The 24,975-nt window shown below is 38.2% G+C and overlaps 2 protein-coding genes and 1 non-coding gene across 4 annotated transcripts in view; 1 reads left to right on the forward strand and 2 right to left on the reverse strand.

Moving 5' to 3' along the window:
• Positions 1-3,900, reverse strand: part of AP4S1 (adaptor related protein complex 4 subunit sigma 1) — a 39,221-nt gene extending 35,321 nt beyond the window's left edge. The window contains exon 1 of the mRNA XM_090270168.1: positions 3,663-3,900. The gene's annotated coding sequence lies outside the window, so the exon portion shown is untranslated. The remainder of the gene's footprint in view (positions 1-3,662) is intronic.
• LOC150015938 (small nucleolar RNA SNORA66) lies at positions 2,124-2,253 on the reverse strand. The gene has a single exon (XR_016510281.1). It is a non-coding gene; the product is annotated as a small nucleolar RNA SNORA66 (small nucleolar RNA).
• Positions 3,043-24,975, forward strand: part of STRN3 (striatin 3) — a 109,600-nt gene continuing 87,667 nt past the window's right edge. For both annotated transcript variants that reach the window (XM_090270167.1, XM_090270166.1), the window contains exon 1: positions 3,043-3,545. In XM_090270167.1, the coding sequence (XP_090126293.1) occupies positions 3,264-3,545 (282 nt within the window). In that variant the 5' untranslated portion in view covers positions 3,043-3,263. The remainder of the gene's footprint in view (positions 3,546-24,975) is intronic.

Raw genomic sequence — 24,975 nt, forward strand, 5'->3', positions numbered from 1 at the left:
AGATACTAAGGAAGGCAGGGTGGTTCGTGCTAAGTAATTTGCCTGAAACTAGACTGGAAAGTCTGTGAGGGCAGGGATTATGTCTGCTTGGTTCACAGTGGATCATCAGGGATCATCAGTATCTGAAAAATAGCAGCCAATCAAGAAACTAAATAAATGAGTGAAGCAAGGACCTGCAGTACCTGCTATGTGCATGTGCTAGTATGAGTGTCACTGATCAGTATATAGACAATTTAAATATTGTAATAAGTAACAGGAGATAAGCATGAGCTACTATTAGGATGGGGTCTTGTAATAATTCAGAGATTTGGAAAACTTCTTGGAGGAAGTAATACTTGAACTGAATTTTGAAGGAAGAAGGTATGGAAAGGCACTGGGCACAGCCTGTGTTAAATTCCTGTGGAATGAAACATCATTATGCATTTGAGGAACCAAAAACATTACAGTATGGTTGAAGAGAAGAATGGAGTGCCATGATGGTGTGATGGTGATTAGGTGATAGGAGCCTCTAGAATCTGAAGGATCTTTATATGCTATGCTAAAATTTGGGCTTTATTCTAAATCTGGCGATTCCTAATGATATTAAGCAGGGAATGATAGGATCAGATCTGTCTTCTGAAGTTGACACTCAAGCCATCAGTAGTGGGAGGTGGAAGAAGAATAGAGGTGGGAAGGTTTAAACTAAGGCATAAATAAAGATAATGGAATAGATATGAAAGATGTTACTGAGAAAGAGATTGGATATGGGGGCTGAGTGAAAGGGACTAGAATGACTGTCAGGCCACTTAACAAGATAGGTAATAGAAAAGGAGCAGAGTTTTTTGGTTTTCTGAAGGTGAATGGGGAGGGAAAAAATGATTATAAACATAGCCTTTACTTGAGTTTGAGGTACCAGTGGGAAATGTAAGTCTGCAAGCTCTGCTCCTTTTGATACCAGCATCATGGACTTCAATCACACTCTCTCACAAATGTTCCTTGTTGTATATAGGTCTTGAGGCAGCATGGGGTTTCTGAACTTTTATGTGCTATGAGTCCCCTCAAAAAGGAACAGAGTGCTTCATAAGCAGGTTGAATGTTAGTTGTTTTAAAATGGAGAAATAGTCCTTAATACTGTTACCTAGACCTAATTTCATATATAAATAAAACATGGCAGCATGGGTAACAAGTCCAATCTGTTTTCCAGACTAATAACAGGAGAGCAGATATGATAGAACAAGATGTATTACTTTACGTCCTTGAAATTACACCCTGAGTGGGAGCATTTGAGATCTTGCTCCCCAGCATGTGTTGTCAGCTTGGTTCAAATAAACTCTTATACAAATTCAAAAAATAAAAAAGAAAAAGAAAAAAAAGAAGAAAGAAAAAGAAATTACATCAAGTGGTCATATATATTTCATATAAAAATTTTATTTGTAGTGAACAAAAAAATTAAATAATGCAATCAACTTTATGTGCAATTTTACTGCATAACTTAATTATTAAACCTCTTTTGCTTACTATGTTGTTAAATATTATTTTTGTCCCATTTTTCAACCAAATGGTTATTAGCTATGTTAACTTCTGGAAACTTACTAGTTCATTAAGGATGTTTCCTGGTAACCTAATAAATAAGAACACATACTATGGGACTTAAGATTAACCTTTTATGTGTATATTATATTCATTCAAACAACATTTAATGACCCAAGAGAACAGCTTTAGCCCTTCATCTAGGATTCCAAATTGTATTTACGATGCATTTATTTTTTAATTTCCATGAAAAGCTTCTGGTATGGATTAATTACTTGTAAGCTCATTCACTTTCAAAAAAATATTTTATTTATTCATTTTTAGAGAGAGGGGAAGGGAGGGAGAAAAAGTAGGAGAGAAACATCAATGTACGGTTGCCCCTCCTGCGCTCCACTGGGGGACCCGGCCGCAACCCAGGCACATGCCCTGACTGGGAATCGAACATATTCCTTTGGTTTGGTTCGCAGGCCGGTGCTCAATCCATTGAACTACACCAGCCAGCGCTCATTCACTTTTAAAACATCAAATTGTTAAGTCTTTCCAGTCTCCTTCAAATTTATCTTTCTCCTTCTACTCACCATTTAAAAGATTTAAACTTTTTTTTTTTTTTGTAACACTCTACTGGGACAGAATGGATCACCTCAGAAGCCTCCGAGGCTCATGCATTTCTATCACAAGAACTTCAGCAAACCTGGTTCCCCTCACTTCTGCAACAACACGCAGTGTTAATGATCGAGTTTGCAAAGATCTAAACTTTTGCATCACCCCATCTCTCAAGGGCGAAAAATGAAAACAATTGCTCCTGTTCTTCTCCCCAAACCCCAAAACACAACCCGTCCCATAATAAGAAAGAGGGGAGGCAATGTGGAACAAGTTGCGACGGGCAACCGGCGACACAGAATTGGGACCAAGCTGGGGCTCGAAATGCTGACTGGGAATCATTCACCACGTCCGGAAAAATCTGGGCTATTCGCCCAAAGAGAACGTCCCCAAAGCCCCGGAAACTAACTGACGCTAAGAACCAGAGAAAGAGCGAGTGACAGGCAAAGAGGCCCGACCCACTGGAACGACCTGAAACACGCAAGGAATGCAAAAGAAACGTCAGGAATCCGGGACGGGCTGCGGTTGGCCAGAGCCACTACCAAGGTTAAAACTAAGCCCTAAAGGCAAACACTTCGCTGAGACCCTTGGGTCGGGAACGGTGCCTGGGAGTTGAATGACCGAGGGAAGCCAGAGACCGACTTCTCCCCTAAAGCCGGAGTTGGTGGTCCTCTAACCCGTCCCGAACGCAGCACACCCTAAGCAAGTCTGGGGGCGGGCCTAGGGGCGGGGCCGGGGCTCCTCCGCCACTAATGGCAGACCAGACTGCGTCTTCAGTGCGCCTGCGTAGGGTGAGGCCGGCCTCTATTTGGCTACTAGGCGTGCGGCGGCAACGGCGTTCTCTACCCGGCATGCTGCGCGGGAGCGACGGCCCTACGTCTATCTCTTCCGAACCCTGCCCCCTCTACCCCCGCCCCGCACGCCCCCCACCCCGCTTTCCCTAAAGTGAGTGAGACGGGCAGATGGAGGAGGGACTGTAATGGCGGCGGCCGGCAGCTCCCTGCTCTGACCCACGGCAGGCATACAGCAACCATCCCCTCCCCGCCCCACTCCCAGCTGGCCTCCGCCCGACCGCCGGAGCGGGGCCATCCTCCCCGGCCCTTCCCCCAGCTGTCGGCGTCTCGCCCTGCGCCCCGGCCGGGGCCCCACACACAATGGACGAGCTCGCCGGAGGCAGCGGTGGCGGCCCGGGGATGGCGACCCCTCCACGGCAACAGCAGGGACCTGGGGGAAACATGAGCCTTTCGCCAGGGGGGAATGGAGCGGCGGGCGGCGGGGGTCCTCCTGCCGCCGAGGGAGCGGGTCCCACGGCAGGCCCCGAGCTGTCCCGGCCACAACAGTACACTATCCCGGGGATCCTGCACTACATCCAGCACGAGTGGGCTCGGTTCGAGATGGAGCGGGCGCACTGGGAAGTGGAGCGAGCTGAACTGCAGGTACCTCGCTGGGGTCGGTGTGCGGGACGGCTGCGGCAGCGGGGTTCCCCATTGGGGGTGGGGACGGGACTTCCCTCTTGGGGATCCCGCGGGCTTGGGAAGACCCGAGGAACCTACCTGCGCGGCTCGGGGGGCGTTGGTCCTAGCCAAGATTCCTCCTAGAGTCCTCCTCCCACTTTACCGCAGAAGCTGGTTCCCAAACCCTCACTAGCTGCGCGGTGCGGGCTTGCTTGGGGCAGCCATTTTGGCTTTTAGTATGGCGTCTGCGGGGGCTCCTCTGGAGGCGGCCTGCCCGGGCCTCCCGGGCTTGGGGCAGAACTCTCTGTGGGAGAGTCTGGCGTGGGGCTCCTGAACAGTGAGCTTGCTTCGTTTTGCCTCTTAAGATGGAGACCCCGAGGAGAGGGACGGGGATGGGCATTTTACCACCTTTTCCCGGATCACCCCCCTTTCCGATTTGGCACGTCTGGCCCCCACTCCTGGAGTTGGTACGCACTTGCCCCTTGACAACCACCCTTCTTTGCAGGGCTGCTACTAAGCACAATGGCTTGCAGCTGACCTGTGAAGTTTTCATTTCCTACCGCCAACTTTTAAGTACCTTCACCTGAGATGCTGCCTTATGCACTCAGATGCCCGTTCAGGTCTTTAGTTTAGGGACTGACATCACGCCTTCTCCCTACCGGCATACCTCGGAGGTACTGCAGGTTCGGTTCCTGCCCACCGCAGTGGAGCGAGTGGCAATATTTTTTGCTGTTGGACGATCTTGCCTTCAATTTGTAAAAAAACTCAGTTCTGTGAAGCGCAGTAAAGCGAAGCGCAATATAACGAGGTATGTCTGTACTGAAACCATCCCCTTTTTTACCCATAAAAAGCCACACCAGACTCTGTGTTGTATTTGTAAAAGGACTGAAGAAAATTTAATATTAGCTGGAAGTAAAATGTTCTTTTGTCAGCTTACTCACAGAGGTGAAGCAAAGTTAAATATCCTCAAGACCCCTCATAATTAACTCGATCCTCCTAAGGTAAAAATTTAAAGGGCTGGTTTACCTAACTTTTGGAAGATGTCAGTAGTTTATGGGTTCATGTCTTGGGTTTCAGAATGGCTACATTTAAAAAAAAAATTGTCCAACATTTTGGAGTATTTGTGTTTGTTTTTAAATCCTTTCCAGGTCAAATTTAGGCTTAGGGAAAAAAGTATGCATCTAAATAGTGTTGCACCTGTTCTTCAGATTGATATATATATTTAGAATGTCGGCAGTATTGTTGCTGACATGTTATTTATGCCTATGGTGAATAGTTGTGAAAATTTGTTTAAGGAATTTTGAATTAATAGAAGGGGTGTTTTCAAAGAAATGTGTATCGCTTCAGTTTAAACTAGTAAGTTTTGAGTCAACAAACTGGATAAAGTTAAACTTTTAAAAAGTAAGAATAGCTACATACTTTGACCTTACCAAGTTTTGCAAAAATTAATTATAAATTAACATCTGTTAGTCAATTTAGTGTTTTAGAATGTGCTTTGATATTGTGCATTTTAAGAAAACTTTCAAAAAGCCTAAGTCAAAATTGTCTGTTCTTTCTTTTAACTTGTGTATGTATAGTCTGCTTTAAAATACCTGGGGTTTATAGAGTTCTGTTGATATACAGCTTTCTCCCACACCATTTGCAAATTAAATATTTTGTGTGAATGAAGATAGGCATTATTTTAATAATTGCACTTGCAAATGCATGGAGGTTCGGGCTCACTAAATAATACTTTATTGGTTCAAAATAGTGTTATGACCTTTGTACTGTTGTACAAAAGCTTGGATTTTATCACTTTTCAACTTAGCAATTACAGTAGTTATTCATAAGCTACAGTAAGTAGCTGAGAAAATGTCTTGTCTAAATTAGTAAAATATATACATTAATGAGGTCTACATCGTCTGTCCTAGTCCTTTCTAAGCTAGTTCTCTCCTTGACAGTAACAGAAGTCTTTAAAGGAAGATTCCTTTTACTTGCTTGCTTGCTTGCTTGCTTGCTTTTGTTGATCTGCTTTCAGTTGATATAGCCATTCTAATGCTTTTTTTGTTTATTTTGAAGATGTGTAGTGTTTCTACTTAAATTTTTCCAAGGCTTTTCATTCATACTAATTTTTTTTGGAGTAAAATGTTCATGATTGTGTTTATATGCTTTTTTTGTTCAATACATTTTGCTAAAATGTTTTATTGGGTTACTTAGTAAAGAGGATCTCAGGTTTACTTCTGATATGTTGAATTTGCTTTAAGAGCACTCAGTCTAGCAAGATTGCTTGTGCACATTTTAAAATGTTTGTGTTGAATAAAAATTCATTGGGAGGGTTTAAATGACACATCAATGGATTTAAACTATAAACTTAAAATTATTTTTAAGGAAGATAACAAATAAGACAGCTTACATGTTGTATAGAGTCTTGGGTACACTGTTCATCTATACATATAAAACTATTCAATAATAAATATGAAGAGACTAAGCTATACCCAATTTTGCTGTAAAATTTCAATATGAAATCATGTGTTCCCTAGCTTTGGAAAGGAATTTAAATTGGAACTTTGCAGTATGGTTGTTTTTGTTTGTTTTTCCTCTGTAAAAGGAATTTGGGGTAAAGGTCTATTTTAGAAACTTGGAACTAACCAAAGGGTCATGGCTTAAAGCTCTTTTTATCTTTGTGTGGGTTCCTTACCTTGGACTGGGGTATTGTAATATTTGTTAGTAAGGCTCTGAAACAGTGATTCCTGAATCACTTGTAAAAGTTTAGAAAATATGCAGGCTTCTGCTTCATATTTCAGAGACTTGGTCTAGAACTTGGAAAAGTGAACTTTGTAGGATTTTGGCAATTCATGTTATATAAAAATCATAACTGCCATTTAATCAGCATTGCAAGCTTATGTAGGTATCATTCCTATTTTACACATGTGGAGACAAATTTAGGTTAAGTAACTTTGCCAAGGTCACCCAGCTATAAAGTATTATAGCTGATACTTGACCCCTGCATTATATGGTCATCTTAGCATTTCTCATAGAAATGGAATCTGTCCTATAATTCTTTGTGTATCATTATGTGGCATATATCACCTTAATACATTTCAACAACGTTTTTTTGAGCCCCCATGATGTATGAAGTGTAGTGCACATATATTGCAAACATGTCCTTATATTTTTTCTGTAGTTGGTATGTAATAAAAATGCACTTAACGGTAAAAATGCTTGCTTAGCAACTATAAAAATATGACATAGATAATACATAGAAAATATAATCCAGGAATTTGTATTCTAAAATTACTAATTCTCCAGCAGATATAAACATTTTAATTAGTGTTTGTGTTTGCACACTCTGGCATACAGATTTGTCATAACACAACAGATAATTGCTACCTAACAGTCTTAACCTATAGGAGATATCTTGCTCACATGTAACTAGAGTTCTATCTTCATTATTAAGGTGGGAGAACTTTGTTTCTCCTGCACCCACTCTCCTTTTATTATCAACGTTTTCTTAGGGTAGTCAAGAATGATGTTTTGCAAATTCTGGTGCCTTTTCTGTTACAAGATTTTTATGATTTTACTATGAAATTACAAAAAAATAAGAACAGTATAGTGACTTTGCATAAAGGTGCTCCCTTTATTCTGAGAATTCTAGTCTTCATAAATTTTGCTGTTATGTAGTGTCCTATTTTAAATAATGATGACAATAGAGTAAAAAATATTTTATGTGATAGGATTGAGTCCACAACCTTATGTCATTCTTCCATTTTCTTTTTCTCTGCTTTATAGTCTCCCTTTTTTCTCTACTCATTCCATAATACCCTTTTTCCCTTTATGGTTCACCTTCAAATTTCCAAATCCTGTGGCCTTCTTACAGGTCATATGCACCTAACCAGCATTTTCTGCTATTGATGATTTCTTCCTCAAAATCCCCCACGGTCACGCTCTTAATTCCCTATTTGACCTTTAGTCCACTTACCACTTTTTTGCATGTGTTTTCCGTTTTTTTGTTCCCAGTTGTTACCTGGGGTTCTGGTTTTCTTCTTGTTCTCACTGTATATTTCATTTGAAATCAGACGTTCAATTATCACTTGCCATCTTAATACCTAACATTTATTATTACAGTTTGCTAAGTGTTATTTTAATGCCTCAGTGTTTATTTAAATTTAATTAAAAAAAAAAAAAAAAACCAGTAAGGTTGACACAATTGCTTTCTTTTGTTGTTGGGTGTTTTTTTCTTTTTTTCTTTTTGACACTAGAATATTGGGGCCCAGAGGTTAAGTATCTGTCTAAGATAGTGCAACTAGGAGGCAGCAGAAGTGGCATTTAAATCTGGACAGATTGTCTCTAGAGGCCATATTTGTAACCACTTCTATATCTTTGGCTTCCAGATATCTCAGACAGATTTCGAACTTTCTGTTTAATTTTTCTATTTCAAATTTAATATATTCGTTATTCAGTTCATCTCATATGTCTGTCATTTCCTTCCATAGAACACACTTAACTTGCTCATTCCCTGTTATTCCTTGTTGTTGTAAATGTTTAAAATCATCCTCCCTGTCACTAGATACTATACAGATCCCCCTGTATATGTTGAGTTTTTGAGTTTTCAATAAAACTAGTACAATTATCGTCGGCAGCCGTCCGTCTCGAGAGACGATGGTGTAGCTTCTTAAGAGTCTATCTGCACCGCCGAGAATGGCTGTGCAGTCCGACTCGGGAGTGACACGGTATCTGTCTCCTCCCGTGTTGAATCGACATCTTGCGATGTCGCTGGAGTGTCCTCTCCAGTGAAGCTGAAGCTACAGAGCCTGGGCAGGGTGATATGGAGGGTCTGCTGTTGCCCATGCAGCAGACCCCCCCTCTCTTCGCAGCTGAAGGATCCAAGGGAAAGACGGAGTCAATACAGCTTGGCTTCAGGTGCGCCGCAGGAGTTGCCGGTGTTGACTACAACGTCAAACCGCCTTAGGGACTCCGGCTCCGGATTTTCTGTCGGGGTTTACTCCCCTAGCCTTTCCCCTGAAGAGGTATGCCGCAAGGCAGCGGAGGTTTTTTGGAATCAGAGTTTTCCTTCTCTGAATCTAGTACAATTATACAGTGAATATATTTGAGTGCTATTTTGTGCTAGGTCATGGGTATGTAATGATGTTTGAAGCAAGGACCTTGCCCTCATGGAGCTTGTACTCTAGCCAGAAATTAACATGACAAAAAAAATAAATGGTGATGGGAAACCTGTGTCAAATGTGCTTCCAGATAAATAGTATTCATTGAGCATTTACTATATGCCAAGAATTATTTTTAGTTCTTAATACATATCTTAGCTCAACAGGTGAATAACAAATTTTTGCCAAGAATGCCCCTGAAGCATAACCACTAACCTAAGGAAGTAACCTTGATTCAATCTGTGGTTTTCATTTTTTTTTACTACCACTATCTTAGTTTAGGTTGCTCCTCCTGCATGAATTCTCTTGAGTAATCTCCCCATTCACACCCCTCTTAACAGTTTATATTGTAAATATGATTGTATTATATATACCCTTTAATTTTGTTTTTTAAATCCTCGCCTGAGGATATGTTTATTGGTTTTAGAGAGAGAGGAGGAGGGGAGAGAGAGAGGGAAGAGAGGAGAGAGAAACATCCCATAGGCACTCCTAGACTGGGGATTGAAACCTCAACCTAGGTGTGCACCCTAACTGGGAATTGAAATTGGCACCATTTGGTGTATAGGACAATGCTCCAACTAACTAACCACCCGGCCAGGGTGCTTTAGTTTTGCATTATGGAGAGTTTTAAGTATATACAAAAATAATATAGTATCTGTTACCTCCCACAAACTTGTCACTCATCTTAAATAGTAACAAGTCATGACTAGTCATGTTTTACTTATACTTCTATCCACACCTCCCAATCTCAAATTATTTTGAAGCAAATCTCAGAATTATGTAATTTCATCCATGAATATGTCAGTACATATCTGAAAGATAAGGACTTTAAAAGACAATTACAATACCATTATTGTATATGCCAAGTTGTTTAGAAAAATGAATAACTTCTAATACTATTTTCCAGTATCTGCTGTTCAAACTTGTAATTCTCTCATTTATCTTTAAACAGTCTGTTCAACTCAGGATTCAAATAACACATTCTGATGGAACCCTCTCCATCGTCTTTCCCTTTTACTTGCCATTTTTATTGAAAAAGTCAGGTCTTTGTTCCTATAGAGGTTCCTTCCCAGAGTCTTACGTTTTGCTGAATGCTGTCCTATGGTATATAGTTTAACATGTTCAGTTGTCGTTTCTTTTTCTCTATTGGTTAGCTGGATCTTGAGGCTTGTTTAGAATTGGTTTCTTTTCTTTTTCGTGTTGGGAAGAGGAGAGCAAGACTACTTTACTGGTAGTGTTGGTGTCTTCTGTCAGAAGGCACACAACAATTTGTCTGTTGTGATATTAGCTGTTGATGTTAGTACTTAGGAAACTGATTCCTTGGAGCCACCTTTAGATTAAAAAAAAACTTATTAAGAACTTGTGATGTAGCCCTGGACAGGTAGCTCAGTTGGTTAGAGCTCTTTCCAATACACCAAGATTGCAGGTTTGATCTCTGGTCAGGGCACATACAAGAAGCAACCAATGAATGAATAAATAAGTGGACCAACAAATCAATGTTTCCTCTTTCTCTCTCCCCTGCCTCTATCCCTTCCTCTCTCTGAAACCAATAAATAAAAATTTGAAAAAGATAAATTGAGATGTGATTCTCAACATAAAATCCGCCCCTTTATAGTGTACATTTCCGTGTTTTTTTAGTATAGTCACTGTGTTTTGTAGTCATCACATGACACTTCAATTTCAAACATTTTAGCATTACCTCACAAAGGAACCTGACACCTGTAAACAGTTCCAATTCTTCCCATTCCTTGGCAACCACTGCTTTCTGTTTCTATGAATTTGCATATTCTGGACATCTCATATGAAGGGAATTATATATTTTTGTGACTGGCTTCTTTAATTTAGGATAGTTTTCAAGGTTCATCTGTGTTGTAGCATGTAACAGCACTTTATTCCTTTTTACAGCCAAATAGCATTCTGTTGTGTGAATAATAACATTATACTATTTGTCCATCAGTTGGACATTTGAGTGTTTTTGCTTTTGGGCTATTATGAATAATGCATTGACATTTGTGCAAAAGTTTGTTTAAACATATGTTTTCAGTTCTCTTGGGTACCTAGGTAGGACTCGAAGTGCTGGGTCATTTCCAGCTTTTTGAGGAATTCTATGTTTTCCTTACTTAAAAAAAAAAAAAATGAACCAGTAAACAAAGTAGGTATTTTCTGTTACTAAAAGTGATGTTTCAGAAATGGGTTATTTTTATGCATATATATAAATATAGTCATTGTTGAAAATAATCATAAAACAAGTTGAACTTCTTAGTATTTTTAATGAATTTATATACTAGTTTATTTTTTTCTTATTTTCTTGTTTATGACTTCTTTAAAAACTGCCAAAATACCCTCTGTTACTTAAGATATTATAATGCATTAAATTTTTGTTTTGTGATTGCATTTAGTTGCTTTTATTTTGTAAGTTTTTTAGTTTTTAATATCTTAATTATTAAACTAATACATTTATATGAAAACTAAGTCACAGGAATGTCAAAAATAGTGACTTTTTTAATAATATTAATCTTCCAGGAACAAACTACTGCTATCTTTTAGGATGTATATTTCTTTATATATACACAACAGTGATTCTCAACTGGGGGCAATTTTGTTCCCACAGGACATTTGGCAGTGTCTGGAGACATTTTTTGGTTATCACAACTGGAGTGGGGGTGCTACTGACATCTAGTGGATAGAAGTCAGAGATGCTACTAAACATGCACAGGACAGACCCCCCCCCCACCTCCGAAAAAAATTTAGTCCAAAATATCCAATAGTGCTGACGTTAGAAACCCTCATCATAACTACGCAAGTCCACTTATGTGTGGATTTTTTCAATTATATACAGTTGGCCTTCTGTATCATTGACTTTTGCGTCTGTGGATTCAGCCAACAGTATTTTCCATCTGTGAATGCAGAGAGCAGACTGTATGCATTGCTTTATGCCATTTTATATAAGGGACTTGAGCATCTGTGGATTTGGTATCCGCAGCTGTCCTGGAACCAATCCAACACTGATACTGAGGGATGACTTAAGTTTTGGGGGAGTTAGAAGTTACATGAGATTTTTGACTGCAGGGGTCGGTGCCTCCAAATGCTGCATTGTTCAAACGTCAGTTGTAGCCCTGGCCGGGTAGCTCAGTTAGTTGGAGCATCATTCCATACAGGGCACACATACAATACCTAGTTTGCCTGTTGATTTGGGTTGGGGTGCATTTGGGAGGCAAGCGATCATGTTTCTCTCTCACATTGATGTTCCTCTCTCTTTCTCTCTTTCTCCTCCCTTTCCCCCTCTCTCGGTCCCCCTCCCCCCCTCCTTTCTCTCTCTCAGATCAATAAACATATCCTTGGGTGAGGATTTTAAAAAAAGGTCAATTGTATATCTGTGTATCTTTATATAGACTATCTCATATCCATTCATGTCTAATGCTTAGAAAAAATGCCTAGCGGTACCCTGACTGGCGTGGCTCAGTGGGTTGGTGGTGGTCAGGCAAACTGAAAGGTTGCCAGTTAGATTCCTAGTCAGGTTGGGAGCTAGGTACCCTGTTGAAAGTGTGTAACAGGCAACCAGTTGATGTTTCTGTGCATTGATGCTTTCCTCTCTCCCTGTCTTCTCCACTCTCTAAATAAATAAAATCTTTAAAAAATACATGCCTGGCAGTAATATAATTGTTGCAGTAAATAATTGTTGAGTGAATATATTAATAAAAATAAGCTCTTGGTAATATATTTTTACGAAACTGTTGCACTTCAGAATATATAAATATACCTCATTTTAATTCCCTTATAGTTTTTAGTTTATGAAATCCTATAATTTTTCAAATTAATTTTGCTCAAAGAACACATACCCAAATGCTACAATGCTTATGGTCAAAACAGCTTGTCCCCTACCCATCCTGTCCCTCAAGCCCAGCTTTCCAGCAGCAACCACTTTCAAATCTTTCTTCTAATATTTTCATCCTTTTTTTTAAATAATAGAATTATACAACTATACTTGTCTCTGGGAATATAAAAGATTACCTTAATTTTCTAGTATGGCAATTAAGGATTTATCATACTTTTTATATCTCCTTTCACCATATTCCAATATAGTTAATAAAACTAGTTAAATTATTAGTTTTTTCATTATTATGACCATGGAAATAATTTGTGAGTCAAAAAGCATACTGTGAATATGTGCCCTTTACGTTTTTTGTTTTCCTTGGAGTTATTTACCTCCATTTTTTACTTTCCTTTTTAGCTTTGTATGTATATTTTTTCCCCCAAAAGTCATACAAATCCATTACGGCTTTCGAACTCGCACGCACATCACATAATCTACCAGTTTTGCCTCTTGTGTGGAAGAAGTAGAATGGAGGGAGGACTTGCCCTCCTGAGCTGTTAATTCCCTTGCTCTGATCTAGACTTGTTCTTAAGACTTGTTATAGAGTTACCGTAGTCCCTCTCTATATCGCGGTTCACTTATCGCGGCCTCATTATATCGCGGGATTTTTAAAAATATTATATTTAATTATTTATCGCGGATTATTCACTATATCATCGCAGTCACTATATCGCGGGATTTTGCGGTACTGTATACTTATGTTGTTAAAGTTACGTAAGTTTAAGAGTAGAATAAATGTAAGGTTCCTACGTCGCGGGGGGGTCTGGAATGTATTACCCGGGATAAGTCTGTCAGCTGTTCTCTCACTTGTTTCAGAGTTCCTACTCTGAAACTTCTGTCTGCTGTTCACCAGCTGAGATTCCCCCCTCTCCATTTTTTTAAAAACTGGATTTCATTCCCCATCAGTTCTTGGCTTACTTAGGCCTTTGTTTTGCTGAAACATGTTATCTAATTATTTCTTGAGAAAAGTTGCATAGGAGGTAAATTTTGGGAACTTGAATTTTTTAAAAATGTCTTTATTCTCACATTTGGCTGGAAATAAGTTGCCATCAACATTTCAAAGGCATTCTCTGTCTTTGAACTTTCACTCTGGCTTTTGAAGGATTTGATGCTGTTCTGATTCTTGGTCCATTTTTTGTATGCAAGATCAGTTTTGGTGCCTTTGTTTATCTTGGTTTTATGAAATTTTATGAAACATACTGTCAGGCATTGAGAAATTCTTTCACTCCATATTCCAGTATTTCTCAATAGAGGGCACTGTAGGCATTCAGATAGTAAGTACCATTTTTGTGTTGGACTGAATAGTGCTTGCAGGGCTTTGAGTACCCTGGCTCCCCGGCATTAAATGCCAATATAAGTCATTAAATATTAGAACATCTAGAAATGTCCCCAGACATTTCCAAATACCCCCTAGGGGAAGGCAGCACTTATCTTATTTGAGAAGCATTATTGTAGTCCCTCGTTTTTAGAGCACTTACTCTGTTTAATTGATGATGAACCTGTTGATATAAAGTTTTTCTTCTCTTTTTGTTCTGTTTTCTGACACATTTTCTTCAACTATATTTTTAAATCCTATTAAATTTGTAAAGGCATTTTCTTGTTTGAATTTTTAAAAGAAAGGTATTCTGCTTTTGATTTTTTTTTTTTTTTTTTGAGCTATGGAGTTTTTGTTGAAGTTTTCTTTTCCTGAACTGTTGGTTTCCTCCAGATTTCTTTTTTGTTTTGCTTCATTTCTTTCTTAACTAATGCTTTCCTGAAATGTTGGTGACCACTGACTATATGGTAGCTGTGAGGTTTTTTACACCTTAAAACTCATTTTTGTTTCTGTTAAAAATTGAGTGACTTCAATCTGTTTTGGCTTTGCCATAAGTTAGTTTTCTTAAATCTTTTAATTGTTTATAATTCTCTTGAGTTCTTCAGAGACTTCCTTTGGTCTCAGCTGCCCATTATTGTAATTTTTTTTAAAAAGCTGTATGGAAATAGATTGTCATCATTGTGCTACATTTTATTTAGAGCCTACCTGCAGGACAATATTCTGTCTTTGCTGACCTATTTGGAGTTTGGTCTTCTTCAAGTCTTCTATCAGTTATTTCCACAATTCTCTTTCTTATCTTTTCTTTTAGTATATGGTCACTTTCTCCCTAGAGTCTGACCATTTTCACCTTACCAGGCTCACATAAACTTTAGGTCCTTGACTTTAAAAGTCCCCTTCTCTAAGCCAGTAGGTATCTCAAACCTTTAGCTTCTGTTGTGTTACCTGATATAAACAAGCATATGGCATATGATACAAATTTCTTTTAACTTAAAGTCAACCTCTAAACAGCAAAGTGGTTATTCTTTTCTTAAAAGTAATGATATGTCATTTGTGCTGTTTTAATACATATATTATAATTGACTTTTTCTCCATCCTCACCTGAGAATATGTTAATTGATTTTAAAGAGAGAGGAAGGGAGAGAGAGGGAGAGGGAGAGAAACATCAGTTGGTTGCCTCTAGTATGTGTCCTGACCAGGGGTCAAACTTGCAACCTAGGTGTGTGTCTGGTCCAGGGATGGAACCCTGCAACCTTTTGGTGTACAGGACAACACTCCAACCAACTGAGCCACCCAGCTAGGGCTCCACAATTTTTTTATTCTGGTAAAATATACATAACAAAGTTAAGCCTCTTAACCATTTTTTAAATTATACACTTCAGTGATATTAGGCATATTCATATTATGCAACCATCACCACAAAACTTTTCACCTTGTAAAACCAGAACTCAATACCCATTAAACAATAATTATCCATACCACTGTCCCTCTAGTGCTTGACAACCACCTACCATTCTACCTTCTGTCCCCGTGAATTTGACTAGCCTGGGGACCTCATATAAGTGGAATCATTCAGTATTCGTCTTTTAGTGACTGGTTTATTTTACTTAGCATCATGTCCTCAAGGTTTATTCATGTTGTAGCATGTGTCAAATTTTCCTTTTTAAGGCTGGGTAATATTCCATTGTACGCATACACCACAGTTTGCTTATCCATTCAGCAATGGATTACGTACATCTTTTAGCTGTTGTGAATAATGCTGCTAAAACATGGGTGTACAAATATCTCTTGAAGGCTCTGCTTTCACTTCTTTTGGTATAACTTGACTTTTAGTTGATAATAAAATTGATAAATTCAGTACTTACAGGTTATAGATTCTTTTAATCAGGTGTGGGCTTTTTTCAAAATCTGAGTTCAAGACATTCATTCCTTTTGATTGATTCTTCTACAGTGTGAAAACCTTTATTTAAGTTGTAAGAATGCAGGAATTTTTGGTGGACAATTTTACGCGTCATGTGATTGCTGACTCAAGGCAGTAGTGCCCAATCAATCCTACTATCACAGTTTGAATCTGATACAGGTATTAATTTCTACAGAAGCACGCAAGGCAGTTAAGTACTCTCTGTAAGTCTTCATCCCTACCACCTCCCCCTCTAACTCAGCAGGTCTCTCCCTTCTACTTAACAAACAAGATAGAACCCCATCAGATGGGGAGTTCTTTATATTCCTGCTACCAGATCTACAAATGATACGTGTGCACACGTACCCTTCTCTTTTAGGCCACTCTTAAAATGGGAGACTTATCTGTATTGATTGTTTATTTGTTTATTCATTCATTGGCTGTTTATTGAGCACTTACTCAGTAGGTGTGTGTGTGGCACTGAGGATGAAGCTATAAACAAAATAAAGTTCCAGCCCTCTTGGAGCTTAAATTCTAGTGGGTAGAGAAAGAAAGCTTTTCAGACTGTGATAAATGCTACAGAGGAAACTAAAGCAGAGAAGGGTGATAGATGAGGAATGGATTTTTGTGTAAGACTATTTAAATAGGGTCCTTGGAGAAGACTGCTGTGGGTTATATACCTTTTGTTCCTCTCTGCTTCCATGATTGCCTTTTTATGTTAAGTAGATACTTTCTAGTGTGTCATTTTATCTTCCTTATTGTTCTTTCACTGTAGATTTTTCTGTTGTTTTCTTCATGGTTGTCCTGGGGATTATAGTTAACATTTTACATAGTTTATATTAATACCAATTTAATTAAAATAGCGTACCAAAACTTTCCTGCTAGAAAGCTCCTTTCCCTTTCCCATCCTTTGTGTTATTATCCTACAAATTTTATCGTTGTAGTATACTCAATAACGTATATTTCTAATTACTCCTTAATGTAATTGTCTTTTAAATCATATAGGAGAAAAAAAGTTACAAATATATTTATACTGTCTTTTATAGTTATCTATGAAGTTACCTGTACTGGTGCTTTGTGTTTTTCTTTTTCTTTCTTTTTATTGTTGACGCTATTACAGAGGTCCCCCACCATCCCCTCCTCAACCCCCTCCTCCCAACCTCCCCCACCCCCTGCCCAGCCTTCACCACATTGCTGTCTGTGTCTATGGGCCATGCATATATGCATATAGGTTCTTTGGCTGATCTCTTCCAGTGCCCCTTCCCCACCTCCCCTCAGAGATCTGTCGTCTGTTTTGTTCATTAGATTCCATATATGAGTGAGATCATAGGGTATTTGTCTTTCTGTTATTGGTTTATTTTGTTTAGCGTAATAATCTTAAGGTCCATTCATGCTATTGCAAAGGGTAAAAGTTCCTTTTTCTTATAGCCATGTAATATTCCATTGTGTAAATGTACCACACCTTTTTCATCCACTCATCTACTGACAGGCACTTGGGCTGTTCCACACCTTGGCTATTGTAAATAATGTGGCTATGAACATAAGAATTCCTCAGTTCTTTCTGATTGTTGTTTCAAGAGTCTTAGGCTATATTGCCAGAAGTGGAATTGCTGAGTCAAAGGGCAATTCCATTTTTAATTTCCTGAGGACATATTTTTCATATGGATTTGAATTACTGTCTAGTGTCATTTCATCCTGGAGTGCTCCTTTTAGTATTTATTTTAGGGCAAAACCTGCTGGCAGCAAGCTTTCACAGTTTTTGTTTATTGGGAATGTCTTTCTCCTTCAGTTTTGAAAGGATAGTTTTTTTTTTTAATATATAGAATTCTTGGTTGATAGTCTTTTTCTTTCACCACTTGAATATATCATCCCACTGCCTCCATGGTTTCTGATGAGAAATCTGTTAATTTCAGGAGGATCCTTTGTGATGAGTCATTTTCTTAATGTTTTCAAGGTAATTCTCTTTTTCATTGGTTTTTGACAGTTTGGTTTTAATGTGTGTTGGTGTGGATCTTTTTGACTTTACCCTACTTGAATTTGTTGAGCATCTTAGATGTGTCTATTTTCAAATACCCCCCCTCCCACCCCCCGCCCAGTCTTACCCATTATGTGTATTCTGGTATTCTTAATGGTGTCCTACAAGTTTCTGGAGCTTTTTTCATTTTTTCTTCATTCTTTATTCTTTCCATTCCTCAGACTGTCTAATCTCAATTGACCCATCTTCAAGGTTGTTGATTGTTTTTTTCTGCCTGCATACCTTCTGTTATGCCCCTCTATTGAATTTTTTCATTTTAGTTACTATATTTCTCAAAATCTGTAATTTTGTTTGAACTGTCTTAAAAATAATTTTTGTCTGTTGATATTCTCACTTGGTGAGACATCATACTCTCTTTTAGTTCTTTAAACATGGTTTCCTTTAGTGTTTTTTTAAAAAACATATTTAAAAGGTTGATTTAAAGCCTTAGTCTTGTAAGTTCAATGTTGGGCTTTCTCAAGGGCACTTCATATTGACTCCCCTATCCCATGAATAGACCATAGTTTCTTTTCATGCTTCATAATTTTTTATTGAAAACTGTATATTTTAAATAATGTAGCAACTGTAGAAATTGGATTCTCTTTCCCCCAGGATTATTTACTGTTGTTATTTGTTATTGTTAAGTGACTTTTTGGAACTAATACTATAAAGTCTGCCCTTTTTTCTTTTTTTGTATATGGTTACTGAAGTCTCTGTTCAGCTTATTTGGTTAAGCTAACGAATAGGCAGCGATTTCCTTGGGTACCTTGAACATGTAAAGTCGTCCAGTCTTTGCTAAGGGAAGGTCTCTATGTGTCTGTTGGAACGTGTGTTTAAGACACAGCCAGACAGTTTACAGCTCTGCCTTAGCTCTCTTTTCCTGCCTGTTCAGAGCCTTAAGGTTAGCCAGAAGTGAAAGTTTGGGGCCTCCTCGGGTCTCAGGAGCACGTGCACAGGTTATGCTTGCTTGTGGCCTTTTAGATTCCCTGGAATGTGTTGGAGCTTTTCAGAGTTTCCATGCACGTCTCATTCCCCAGCTTTTCCTTTTAAGCTTTTTAATTATCCTATCATTTGCCCCAAATATTGTCCATCATCTCAGGCAGTCAAAATGTTTGACAGTCACCTCTGATTGTTTTTCACCAAAGGCACTCAGAGAAAAGGCTGTTTGCACTGGATAAGCTCAGAGTCAGGTCAGATAAAGACAGCTTTATTACTAGAGTTTTTCAGGGAGCCACCAGACATTGCAAATAATGGTAGTTTTCTGGGAATGGGACTTTTCAAGAGCTCCAGCCCTGTTCTGTCCCCTCTGTTGGCTCCTGATTTTTCACTATGATTGTAGGCTGTTGGTTTTCATGGATATATATGAAACTAGGTAAGAGTAGAATGGAAATAGGGCAAATTAAACCTCACAAAGCTTGCTGCTTTTACTGAGATTCAGCCATATTTGTTGAATAAATGCTCCCCAGATTGCTGCCGTCCTTTGTAATCTCCAGAGTTCAGAAAAAGTTGATTCTTAAACTTTTGCCAGTGTTCTCATTGCTTTTATGAAGGAGAGAATTTCAGAGGTCTGTACTCAGCCATTGTAGCTGATAAGAGTAACACTAGCTATTAATAGAAATTTGTGGGTTTGTTCTCCAGGCTCAGGTGGCTCAAGGGAACCTGGGGATTAAGGATTTTCAGGTTAATCAACCATGCGCCATTCTCTTTTTTTCGGGTTCCAATTATTCCCTTTTCCGATTGGTGCTTTTGTATAGCAGACCCATCCAGTTTGAGAATTTAACTTTATTTGGAGCTCTGCCACTCTTATGATTAAGTTCTGGTCCTTAGCCTTGGTGGCTCCCTCTGCTAGAGATGAGCATCTTTCTTTGATACCAAAGAGCCTTATAGCTTTCACACTTAGCTTTTAATTCTCTATTACTCTTTCACCTCTTGTTATGTTTCTCCAAAGGGTCAGTTGCCCTTTGGCAACAACCCAATTTCATGGTCCTTATATTTCCCAAATGCCAGATACATTGGGCCTTACAGGGCAGAGGTCGGCAAACTATGGTTTGAGGGCCAAATTCAGTCCTAGGCCTGCCTGTTTTTGTAATGCCCCATTACAAATGTGGAATACTATCTGGTCCTTTAAAAAAAATTGCCAACTTGTGTATTTCTTTCCACTGCAAAACTACCCAGTTTACCAGTAGGGAAAGTTTTAACAGTTGTGCTAGGGCCTCTGTTCTACTCACCACCAGTAATGGGGTTCTCTGCCAGCTGGGTGGCTAGGTGGATAGTGACCCAATTCTAAAACTTCATGTTAGAGACTGCTTTGTTGAACCATCCCCTTCACCAGTGGCTGCTAGTTGGGTTTCCTGGGGAAGCTAACTGAGATGGCAATTAGCATATGGAAGTTTATTAGGGAATGTTCTTAAGGATCAACATCTGTGGAAGGCATGGAAGGGATAAATTTGGGTTGTGACGTAGTATATCAGAAAAAGGCACAGTAGACTTCATGGGGAATTTTGAAGTGGAGATAACCTTCAGAGTTGTCCAGGATTGTGGCAGGGTGCTTGGCCCTTATGGCCCTGTTTTGATTAGTTGCTCACTGAAGGCCACTTGGTCAGGCAGCTCTCTTTAGCTGAGGCAATTCGTGAAAAGGCCGGACAGATGAAGGCTGTTTCCCAGCAGCTGGACAATAAATCCTTCATTTCAGAAGGCGGATCTGGATAGCTCATCACTGTCTGCTACATACACTTTATGTGAGTTGTTTTAATTATAATTTTTTTCTTCAAAAAGTTTTTCTTTAATTGCCTTTCCTCCCTTCCTTCTTTCCTTCCTTCCTTCCTTCCTTCCTTACTCCCTTCCTTCCTTCATCCCTTCCTTCCTTCTTTCTTTCATTCTTTCTTTTTTATAATTGTTACCCAAGAGAGAAACATCTTTCTGTTGCCTCCCATAGGCACCCCAACTGGCAATCTAACCCACAGTCTTTTGGTGCATGGGATGACTCTCCAGCCAACTGAGTCACCTGTCCAGGGCATGATTTCCTTCTTTAATGAATCAGTTTTTCTCATGAGAAAGCTGTTAAATACAATTCTCTCAAAATCTGTACAGTTCTTCCTGAGGCACACTGAGCTATTTTAGATTTGGTGTGTGTAAATAATTAGTTAACCATTTTAATACCAGAAATGTCATTATAGAATCCTGAGAACACTAATCATAGGGATTGAAATTTACAGCCAATAGGTCTTAAAAAGACATCTGGTTCAACCCTCTCATTTAACAAATGAGGAGGCTGAGAACAAGAGATAAAGGGTTATAAAGCCAGTTCATGACAAGTAAGGATTAAAATGTAGGTTTCTGAACTTCCAGGCTAGTGCATTTTTATCATCACTCTTTAACTGAATTTCTTATAATTTCTAAGAACAGAGTTATTAGGGTTCTGAAACTGAACAAGTTTTTTATGGCCTTTCAAGTCATCTTGTTGCTCCTTGGAGCAGTGGAAGCATGTATGTGCTTCAATAACAACAGCAATAATAACAATGTCAACTTCTGGAGTCCATCATTTTCATCACCCCTGAAATTATTTTGGACAGGTGAGTTTGATTTATTTTTAACCTTCCTGGAAGATAATTCCACAGTCTTTGGAAACTTCTTCCTGATGAAGAAGTTTCAGGTAATGGAAACTCTTCTCTATTTGCTGACAGGATTATATAATGAACATGATTTTCAGAAGATGTCTGAAAGTGATTTAGGATTTAAAAATTTAGTATTTAGTATCAATGGTAGATTATCTTAAACATGTTTTGGATCATCTGAATTGTAATTGAATTACTGTCACTTGACTCGGGTTAGAATTTGCATTTGCATTTTTTTTTTTTTTTGGTGGTGCCAAGTATTTACTGTTTTAATCATTGGGGACGAATATTAAGGAAAATAATTAATTTTAATGAATAAGATAAGATGATTTGAGTTAAGTGAAGACCAAATGATTTTCTAGCATGTGGAATTAATGTTTCATGATAATGTGAGACAGAAAAACATGCCTTAACCTGAGTCATTTAGTAGTTAGTGGTACAGGCATTCCAAATGTAAAGGAAGCTTACAGTGGTGCAGTAAGTACCATTTTCATGTTGTGAGCAGAGGTTTAAATTCAGCAAAGTCACACTATCCATTCTTCTAAGTGTTCTCGTTAAATTGGATTTTGTTTGGAAGTTTTGTATTTAGTTTTTAGTTTATTTGGCTTTATGTAAGAGATGTATGCATAAAGAGTTTACTTAAAGCTTTATGTTTGCATAGGTTTAAGTAATGTTAGGATAAAAATTTATGTAAATACTGGAAACTGTAGGAACATTTCTCCTTTTATTACTGAAATTTGAGAATCTGTGTCTCCAGAGTTCTAAGTTGAAGGGATTGATGTTAGACCATCTACGGTACCCACCTAAAGTATATGAAGGGAATAGTGAATGTACCAGTCATATTTTACATGTGTGTGGAGGCAAAGAAGTAGGAAGGGGAAAATTTTGGTGTAGAAGAAAAATATTTCAAGTTATCATAATAGGAGTTAGGTTTCTTCTCTATGAAGTATTTGATGCCATCAACTACCAGGAGGAAGTTTTGATAATTTCAATCTTCAAAGAGTCATTCTACTTCTCATTTTATAGTGAACGTGCTTTTTGAATGTGCTTAATCTTTGAAAAAAATGCTGACATAGAATTGACTTAAATGTCCATTGATAGCTGAATAGATAAGTGAAATAAGTCAGACGGGAAAAACAAATACTGTATGATCTCACTTACTATGTAGCATTTAAGAAAAAAAAGAAATCAGTCTTGATTACCAGAGGTGGAGGGATGGGTGAGGGAGAATTGGAAGAGGCTGATCAAAAGGTACAAACTTCAATTATAAGATAAATAAGTAGTGGAGCTATAATGGACACCTTCGTGACTGTCGCTAACACTATTTATCACTCTGTTTCACTATGTGTGATATATAGGAAAGTTGTTAAGCAAGTATGATATGTCCTGAAAGTTCTCATCACAAGGAGAAATTTTTTAAAAAATTTTATCTACATGAAAAGATGGAAGTTAGTTGAACCTAGTGTGGTAATCATTTCATAGTTAATGTAAATCAAGCCATCATGCTGTGCACCTTAAACATGTATGTCAATTATTTCTCAATAAACCTGGAAAAATTTTTGTATTGACTCTTGTAATAAAAAAACCTAGATTTTTAATAAGTTTAAAGTTGGGCAGAATGCCATTAGTAGAGTGTAAGTAGGACCATTAGTAGAGTGTAAGTAAGTGTGTATTATGGAGTAGTCATGATCTCCCTGGTAGGATCTACTTGATAACTCCAGTAATTATTAAATGCCTGTTTGGGTCAGACACTACTTGTAGTTTACTCACTTCCTAATAGGGGAATATAAATGTGTATAAAAATAATTACAATGACTTGAGCTGAATACCAGTAGAAGTTTCGAGTGAGTCTTTAGTCTTGAGAAGATACTTCACTAATTTTAATTTATAATCCTAATAAGATATTATTTATGAACATAAGTTTTGTTTTAGTTATCATATACAGTATCTACATACGTCATTAAACCTTCCGTGGCTCTTTTTTTTTTTTTTTTTTTTTTAATTCCTTACTTCCCTTATTCCTTCCTAACCTGCTAGTTGCCAGACACTGTTCTAAATGCGTGGGGTATAACTGTGAGCTAAACAGTCAGATATCCCTGCTCTAATGGAACTTAGATTCTTGTGGGGCTGAGGGTGGGGAGGAAGGGGTAAGAGACAATGCATAAATAAGTTATTGAAAAATTAAGTAAGAAATTATTGTTAGAAAGTGATGTGTTGTGATAAGAAAAATTACAGGAGAGTAAGGGGGGTTGGGAGTAAATGGGGATGTGAAGCAGTTTGCAACTTGTAGAGCAGTGTGTAGGATAACTTTCATTGAGAAGATGACATTTGAACAAAGATTTGGTAAAGCAGTTAGGTGAATATGTGTGGAGGAAGAATTTACCGGCATTACAAATAGCTAGTGCAACGCCTCAAGGCAAGTAGAATTGAACAGTATTTGTCCTTTTGTGACTGACTTATTTCACTTAAAATGTTTTTTCCTTTTTAAAGCTGAATAATATTCCACTGTATGCACCTACTGCAATTTGTTTATCCATTTATCTGTGATGGACATTTGGGTTACTAATATTTCTTTGCTATTGTGAATAGTGCTATTAGGAATATGGGTGTACAAATATCTCTTCTATCCTATACTTTCAATTTTTTTTATATATATACTTAGAGGTGGAATTGCTGGGTCACATTTATCCCATTTTTAAGTTTTTGAGGAACCACCTTACTGTTTTCCATAGTGCCTGCATCATTTTACATTCCCATCAAGACAGCACAAGGGTTTCAGTTTCTCTGTGCTTATTAACACTTGGTTTTTGTTTGTTTAGTTTTCTTTTCAATAGTAACCTTAATGGATATGAGGTAATATTTCATTGTGGTTTTGATTTCCATAATGATATGTCATGTTCAACATCTTATCATGTGTCTCCTGACTCTTTGTATTGTCATCTTTGAATGATAAACGTTTTTTCAAATTTTCTGCTCGTTTTGCTCATTTTTTAATCGTTTTTTTGTTGTTGCTGCTGAGCTTTTTCTATACTGTTATCTCCATCGTTGTGTCTGAGAATGACCGAAAGGGTTCATAAACATTTTTAGTGTCTGCATATATTCAAATATAGCTTGTTAGTGGTATTTTCACAGTGTGCCTTCTGCTAACCTTCCAGCTTTGTCTCCCTTGTGTGTCTTCTCATTCTATCACCCTTCCTCTCAAACATATATAGACATACTTCGGAGATGTTGCAGGTTTGATTCCAGAAAGCGAGCATTGCAATAAAACAAGTTGTAATCTTTTTGATGGTGGAGGGTCTTGCCTTCAGTTTGTTTATTTGTTTGTTTTTAGATTTTATTTATTTTTAGAGAGAGGGGAAGGGAGAAAGGAAGGGGGAGAGAAACATTGATGTGAGACAAACATTGATCAGTTGCCTCTTGAAGGCACTCTTACCGGGGACAAAACCCACAACCCAGGTATGTGCCCTGACTGGGAACCAAACTGGTGACCTTTTTGCTTTGCGGAACGATACCCCACAAACTGAGTCACACTGGTTAGGGCTTGCCTTCAATTAAAA

This window comes from Furipterus horrens, unplaced genomic scaffold, assembly GCF_987537825.1.
Source record: "Furipterus horrens unplaced genomic scaffold, mFurHor1.1.pri manual_scaffold_3, whole genome shotgun sequence".
Classification (NCBI taxonomy): Eukaryota; Metazoa; Chordata; class Mammalia; order Chiroptera; family Furipteridae; genus Furipterus; species Furipterus horrens.